Here is an 8,233-nt window from a genome sequence, read left to right as displayed (position 1 = left end):
GTAAATGAGATGGAGTAAAATAGGAAAAAAAAAAGGTTATGGGTATAAGTAGAAGGGAATAGTATTCTATTGTTCCTTAATTTAAAATCGTAGAGTATTTATTTTTATTCATTCCAACTTATTTAATATTATATTTTTCCATAGGTTAAAACCGTGGAGTATTTAGAGCCCACAATGGGGCGCCCTATAGGGGAGGGCGTCCTATAGTCTCCTCTATAGGGCGCCCTATCCTCCGCCACATCAGTATTTTATCCTCCACCCCATCTACCTGTAGTGGGACGTCCTATAGTCCGCCCTATAGTTTTAATTCCTATTTTGTAATATTTTTTTTACTTTTTATGTTTGCAAATATATCAATTAGCAAAAATAAATATAAAAACACCAAAAATTAAAGCCAAATCCTATTGTCAGAATTTGTTTTTTAATTTTTATATTTTATGTTTGCAAATATGGAAAATCGTCGGTTCCATTATTGAATTTAGAGTGAAATTGAGATGGGGAAGAGAGTGGAGTGAAAGATGTGAAATGAAATAAATGAATTGGTGATATATACAGAAGAAAATATAAAAATAAAACAAAAAAAGGAAATTGTGTTGCATCGTCCGGACCCCCGTAATGGGGCGGAGGATGCAAAAATTGCATGATCGTCCGCGGACGATGCATAGGGCGCGAAGGAAGGAGGGCGCATCGTCCGCCCACCTACAATGACGGACGATAGGGCTGAGGATGCATCGGGCGGACTATCCTCCGTCCGACTATGAATGCTCTTAGTTATTCTTTAATTAAACCATTTCTTTAATCTTTCTCAAGATGGGACTGAGAAAAAAGTAAATACTACTAGCAATAATGAATAAACCCTTTATTTTAACACAACTACCACCACTTTTACTAGTGAGTCATGTTTTTTTCTTGTAGTTAATAATATGCGATGGCGATGGCGATGGCGATGGCGATGGCGATGGCGATGAGCAATAAAATATATGCAAGTTGAATTAGAGTAACACTAAAACAGATTGATAGTATCCACCCAAATTATAAAAAATATGAGAGAAAGCTAATTTAATTACTCTGTTTCAGCTGCCCAAATATGCTATAACCCCAGATTATATCCCTAATCCCTCCCCTAATCTCCCCTTCTCTCTCTAGCTGCTTGCTTTTCCACCTCCACAACCACAAATCCCTCTTTTTCTCTCTCCTCGGAGATAACTCTGCTTCTGCTTCCAATCTTTTCAATCCGGTGTATGGAATAACCGATCAACGGCTCCGATGAACCAGTGGTCTGCTAGCAGCGCCGCCGCAGCTATGGACGGCGACTCCGCCGTGATGGACGCCTTCTCCGATCTCACTTCCTTCTGGCCCTCCTCTCACCACCAAACCCCCTCCTACCCCCTCACCCCTCCCTCCCCTCCCCTCCCCCAATTTTTCAACCAGGAGACTCTCCAGCAGCGCCTGCTCTCCCTCATCGAGGACGCCGCCCACGAGAGCTGGACCTACGCCATTTTCTGGCAGTCCTCCGTCCTCGACTACGGCGGCGCGCCGGTCCTCGGCTGGGGCGACGGCTACTACAAAGGCGAGGACGACAAGGCCAAGCGCCGCACCGCCTCCTCCCCGGCCGAGCAGGAGCACCGGAAGAAGGTCCTCCGCGATCTCAATTCGCTGATTGCCGGCCCTCAGGCTGTTCCCGACGAAGCCGTCGATGAGGAAGTCACCGACACCGAGTGGTTCTTTCTGATTTCCATGACTCAGAATTTCGTCAACGGCTCAGGCCTCCCGGGCCAGGCCTTGTTCACCTCCAGCCCGGTCTGGGTCACCGGCCCGGACAGGCTCGCCTCTTCTCAATGTGAACGGGCCCGCCAGGCCCAGGGTTTTGGCCTTCAGACGCTGGTGTGCATCCCTTCCCCAAACGGCGTCGTTGAGCTCGGATCCACGGAGGTGATTTTCCAGAGCTCGGATCTCATGAAAAAGGTCAAATCATTGTTCAATTTCAATGGGCCGGAAACGCGCTCCGCCTCCGGGCCGAGCTCCTGGTCCTTGCCGGAGAACGATCCTGCCGCGATGTGGCTGACGGAGCCTTCTTCCTCCGCTGTGGATGTCAAGGATTCGGCGATCAACAACGCCAACACTAATCAGGGAAGTTCAATCCCCTCTTGTATTACTAGCAATCAACCTCTTTTAGTTAAGGAAAACCCTAATTCCATCAATTCCACCACTATGAATGAGAACCAAAACCAGGCATATGTTTCTGGAGAGTTGAAATTCTCTGAATTCGGTTTCGATGGTAGTAATCCCAAAAATCATGGTGGTAGCAATCAACCTCTTTTTAGGCCTGAATCTGGAGAGATACTGAATTTTGGAGAGAGCTCTAAGATCAATACTGCAAATAGCAATGTGAATCTATTTGGAGTTGAGACTGACAGCAGCAAGAGCAATAAGATGAAGAAAAAATCCCCAACTGGTAGAGGTAGTAACGAGGAAGGCATGCTTTCCTTCTCATCCGCCCCAACGAAGACCGATGTTGGCATCGAATCCGATCACTCCGATCTCGAGGCATCCGTTGTCAAGGAGATCGAGTCCAGCACCGTGGTTGACCCCGAGAAACGGCCTAGAAAACGTGGGAGGAAGCCAGCCAACGGGCGGGAGGAGCCTCTCAACCATGTGGAGGCAGAGAGGCAGAGAAGGGAAAAGCTCAACCAGAGGTTCTACGCTCTCAGAGCTGTAGTCCCTAATGTGTCGAAGATGGACAAAGCCTCCCTCCTCGGAGACGCCATTGCTTACATAAACGAGCTCAAGTCGAAGCTCCAGAACGTGGAGATCGCTAGGGATGATCTGAGGAGGCAGGTCGAGTCCTTCAAGAAGGAAGGGGGCCGCCACTCTGCCCCTCCGGAGCAGGGCCACACCATGGTGGACATAGACGTGGATGTGAAGATCATTGGGTGGGACGCGATGATACGCATCCAGTGCAGCAAGAAGAACCACCCCGCTGCAAAGCTGATGGTGGCGCTGATGGAGCTGGACCTCGAAGTTCACCATGCCAGTGTGTCGGTGGTGAACGATCTCATGATCCAGCAAGCGACGGTGAAGATGGAGGGTCGGATTTTCACCCAGGATCAGCTCAAGGTAGCGTTGATATCCAAAGTTGCTGAAGCTCGGTAGCCATTTTCGAGGTTGGAATGGTATAATGCCTTTTTATATTAGATATGTGCTTTGGCTCTAGTTTTTAGTATACAACTTGTTGAGTAGATTCAAGATTAAGCTGAATGTTGAATGTTGGATGCAAACTGATTGGCATTGCTTGTATTTTTTGTTATTTAGCTGAAGCCTCTATGTGTGTGTGTGTTTGCGTATATATTTGTGAATCCAAGCTAGTTGTATGAGGCTGATCTTTACATGATAAAACATGGGATTTTGTTTTCCCTGTCTTGTATGATTAGGACTGGTGTCTATTGATCATTTGGTCACATGTTTTTTTTTCTGAATAAATGTATTTGAGGATTATTCAAGACTTATAATTGAACTTTCTTGGATTCATTTGTGGACTGGAGATGGAATGTTGAGTATCAGTCAGACACACACACCAACATTTGTGCGTGTGTGTAAATGTTAGGTGCATTGAATCTAGTTGAATCTGAGGAATTTGTTACAGCATTGAATCTGAGGAATTTGTTACAGCTTCACCTATGTAGACTCTGTTCCCACACTAAGATGATGGGACAATTACATGTTGCGTTCGGTGCATGATATTGATGATGATGTGAAGTGTCGAGAATGAATTATTTACAAAAGATTTTTTTTCTTTTCGAAATACATATTTTTTTATTCAGAGACAATTGGGTTAATTTCCAGTGGAAATGCAAGTCAAATGAATATAATTATCCCACCTTACACACAGAAAATAACACACAAACATCACAATCTTGTAAAAATAGGGGTATGTTACACTGTTGAAATGGTGTTTATAAGCCAAAGACAATTAGGTAGGACATATTGGTGATGTGCCTAATCTCTTCTTTTAAAGAATACCTAATAGTACTAAGCTGTCCAAAAGAAAAATAGACCTAGAGCATCTCCAGTGGTCGGCGAGCGAGCGGCTCGCCGATTTTTGGCGCTCGCCGAGCGGCTCGCCTAACTATTGCAGCCGGCGAGCGCCAAATCGGCGAGAATTGCGGCGAGGGCACGCCGATTCCCGGGCGCTCGCCGATTCTCTCGCCGATCGGCTCGCCGCTATTGCAGCCTACCCGATCGGCGAGGAACCGGCGAGCCAATTTTTTTTTTTCGAAACACTATATATACGCGATTTGCACGAGGTCCCAGGAGGTCCAGTCGTCATCCCCCTGTTGGCAGCTCGACAGCTGACCTCGTCTTCTTGGCGTGTCAACAAGCGCGAGCTCAGATGATCAAGGTCATAGATCAATGGAAGAATGCAACTGACCCCGAGGAGAAGAGTTTTTTTCACACCGTGCTCGTGAGTATGCGACAGGATTTGAATCCCGGCGCGGCACAGGTGGGGGGCTCTGACGCGGGCTCAGATGCCGCAGATTTGGGGGTCCCGGATAGCGGCGACGACGGCGAGGAGTGAGGCGGCGCCGGAAGGGGTGGGCCCGTGCGTGGATTAGGATTTTTTTTAAGTAATGTAATTTTTTTTACTTTTTTTTAATTAATGTATTTTTTAAATTTTAATATTATTAGAGAATTTTCCCGTATATGTGTCGTAAATTTAATTCCGTATTTTGTATGATTGTTTAATTATTTTTTTTAGTGCTGATGATGTGGCAAAGCTATGGCTAGGCTATTGATTGTCCAGTTGCTTGTCCAGCTGATGTGGCAGAAGAAATTTAGTGTTGCTGATGTGGCATGGTTGGGCTATAGCTGGGTTATTACTTGTCCGCCGACCACTGGAGATAGCTCTTATATCTTAAACCACACACAATCATTTATATATATATATATAATCGAATTGTTTCAAGATTTCATTATTAGGATATAATGAGAAGCATGTATAATGGTCAAGTCTAGGGATATGACAAAAGCTGCATGCATGCAAGATAAAATGAGCTGTCAATGTTCTTTTCACTTTCAACATAGGAATAAGAGAATTATAGTCTCCTAATATTTTGCCCTCTGCCCAATCATCTTGCAATATAGTGTGGGAGTTTCAATGAGTTTTCAAAATTTGTCAACTGCATTGACTATTCGTTTCCTTCTTTCAAAAATAGCTGGAACTCCGCAATGTTATCAAATAGCAGATATGGCGGTGCCATGGCGCTATGGCATGGCGTTCGGTGATGGAAACGCCATAGTACCATGGCGCTGCCATAGCACTGCCATATCTGCCATTTGACAACATTGCGTGTGTGCTGCATTTAGGAATTGGGCATTATGCAAGAAACATGGAGGTTAGAATTGTATTTTATGCTTTTAAATTGTTTTAATAGTTTTAGATGTTATATTTTTATTATTTTCTAATTTTTGAATTATATATAAATATATAAGTATTATTTTATTTATTTAATTATTGACCGCCATATCCGCCATACTAATACGCCATATCCTTGTGGCGGTTTTTAGGCGAACCGCCATAAGCCGCCATACGAGATTAATAACATAGGCTGGAAGTAAGATTTACTCAACAAATTCAGAAAAATGATTTTGGGTTTGGCCTCGAGAGGATGAAGATGAGGGTGATCTTAAATTGAAAAGGCAGAGAAGGCGCAGTCACGATACGTAGATCAGAAATGATGCAATTGCAGGTATATCAATGTGTATAGAAGAAGGTATAACCACTAAACTATAAAGCTATCAAATGCTTTGTACATCACTCATCTGCAATCCTTTCCAAGTTAAGTGCTTTGGATACTGGATGCATCTACCATTTCTTGCCTCTGCTTTCCAATGCCTTCGGTTTGATTGGCTTGCAACCACCACTATGTGAAGGACATGTTTCTTGTTTCTTATGCATATGGCCTCTCCTGGCATCTTTCTTCCAATCTCTCCGACATTGAGTACGGGCTGATTGGTCAACACTTGCAGCCTTTTAGCTTCTTGTCGCTTCGCTTACGAGCTCTATATCTACGTTGGGCCTCCCTTTTCTTCCGATGAAGATGTTCCACTTTTTCAGCAATTGCAGCAGCTTCTTTGTCATCCTTAGTGGCTTCTTTTTCATCAATACCAGTTTCGTTTTTCATCCCTAGCAGCTTCTTTTTCACCACTTGCTGCCTTACTCAATTCAGCTTCTTGTCGCTTACGAGCTCTATATCTACGTTGCTTGTCCCTATTCCTCCTAAGATGACGTCAAATTTCAGCATTTCTAGCAGCTTCTTTTTAATCAGTAGCAGTTTCTTCATCCTTAGGAGCTTCTTTATCATCTTTCACAACTTCTTCTTCATCATTCAGTAGCAGCTTCTTTTCCTTCATTCTCAGCTTCTTTTTCATAATATTCAGCTTCTCTTTCATCTTGATGCAACGCCATCCTGGAACAACCACAACCAAATTACAGGTTCGGAAGACATATATTCATTTTCAAGAAACTTCTATATCAGCAATGAACATATAAACTTGACAGGAACATAAAAACTGTTTAAATCCCAGTAGTGAAGCAAAAATGTATATTGGTGCTACAGAAACTTGTAGAAGAGTTCATTTATCTTTAATTACGGTATGTTTGAGCTTATAAGAAACACCAGATACAACCACATTATATGACATCCCTAACCCGAAACATGCATCAATTTGCATATTTATAATATTATTTGTATAATTATATGTTATATGTATAAGTGTGTATGTGTACGTGAATTTTAGATAGCTAAAATAAATGTGTATGCATGTGTAGGTGTAGTAACGTGTGTATATGTGCATGAGATAATATAGTACTATTATTCATGTACGCACTTTATAAATATTTATATATATATATAATTTTAGGATATGTGCATGTTTTTGGATAAACAAAGGTTACATGCATTAAATAAATAAATGTGTGTACGTGGCCTAGCCGAGCATTTTTATGTATTACTTTCTTAACAGTGGCGGACGCAGAAAAAATTATTGGCAGGGGCTTGGCTTTACTGTATATTCCCTTCGTTTTAAAGAAGATGACCCCTTTTTTAAACGACACGATATTATATGCAATTTTTTTTGCGTTAAATAGATAGAATGAAGCATGAGAGAAGAAATAAAGTAGGAGCTAAATAAATTTTATTTTTAGTAATTAGTCATCTTGAGTGAGACAATATAAAAAAGAAAGTGGATCATCTTCGGTAGAACAGAATGAGTATAAATTCAGATAATGCAGAGATAATTTTTATTCAATTTTCAGTTTATTTTAAAAGGATTACCTAAAACAAACTAAAATTGGTCTTCGTGTTATCGAAAATACAATAAAATATGGTGTACTTTTGATATCCATATTATTATTAACAACAAAATTACTAACTTTGTAAGAAAGAGATAGGTTATAATAAAACATTTAATAACCCATTTAATATGAATGAACTCCTATTTAAGGAAATAAATTTTAACTCCTTTAATAAATATTTCTTCACGTTAAATACGTTAAATTTATAAATCAATAGGATTTAGAATTATAAATGCAATGTGTGTAACACGCGTGGGAAGTTACGTGAAAAAAGCTGAAACTTTACTTTAAATATAGTTATTATATTATTAGTCACTTCCTTCTTCTTTACCAAACGTTCTCAGTCTTCTTCTTCCGCCATTGCTGGTACTTTCCTTCTTCTCTAATTTCAAATTTTAGCCCCTTCCACCCAATCAATTTTCAATAATTTAATCTTTGAGGACATATATTGGGAAGGGCTGAACAAGAATTCCAACCAATTCGAAAATGATAGAAGTAGAAAAAATTTAAAAAAAATCATTTGGCAGGGGCTTAAGCCCCTTGTCCCCTCTTCCTGTGTCCGCCACTGACTTTCTAGCCTAAATTTTTACAAAGTTACACATTTCTAATTTTTCTTTTTACGTGTTTTTCTTATAAATATAAAACAAAATACCAGGTGAGTCACCTAGTTTTGCCGTCAATGTATCATGACTATAGAGTATTTTGTTTATTATTTTTAGCATGAAAATTTAGAAAGAAGAAGAAAAAGAGAGGGAAAAAAGAAAAAAGAAAATAATGAGAGCTTTAAAGCTATCAAAGTTTGAATAGGGTCGAGTGTTGTAGACCGGGAAGCAGGAACAAGTGCTCGATTAGATTACTTGTCGTAATCAGGTGTGTATA

The 8,233-nt window shown here is 41.2% G+C and overlaps 1 protein-coding gene across 1 annotated transcript; it reads left to right on the top strand.

Moving 5' to 3' along the window:
* Positions 1-1,002: 1,002 nt before the first annotated feature.
* Positions 1,003-3,495, top strand: LOC121755928 (transcription factor MYC2-like). The gene has a single exon (XM_042151373.1). The coding sequence runs from the start codon at positions 1,267-1,269 to the stop codon at positions 3,151-3,153; it is 1,887 nt and encodes a 628-aa protein (XP_042007307.1). The 5' UTR covers positions 1,003-1,266; the 3' UTR covers positions 3,154-3,495.
* Positions 3,496-8,233: the final 4,738 nt, after the last annotated feature.

This window comes from Salvia splendens, chromosome 11, assembly GCF_004379255.2.
Source record: "Salvia splendens isolate huo1 chromosome 11, SspV2, whole genome shotgun sequence".
Classification (NCBI taxonomy): domain Eukaryota; kingdom Viridiplantae; phylum Streptophyta; class Magnoliopsida; order Lamiales; family Lamiaceae; genus Salvia; species Salvia splendens.
This window is presented reverse-complemented; position numbering and strand designations above follow the sequence as displayed.

Coding starts and splice junctions, on each gene's coding strand:
- LOC121755928 (XM_042151373.1), top strand. CDS start 1,267: ATGAACCAGTGGTCTGCTAGCAGCGCCGCCGCAGCTATGGACGGCGAC.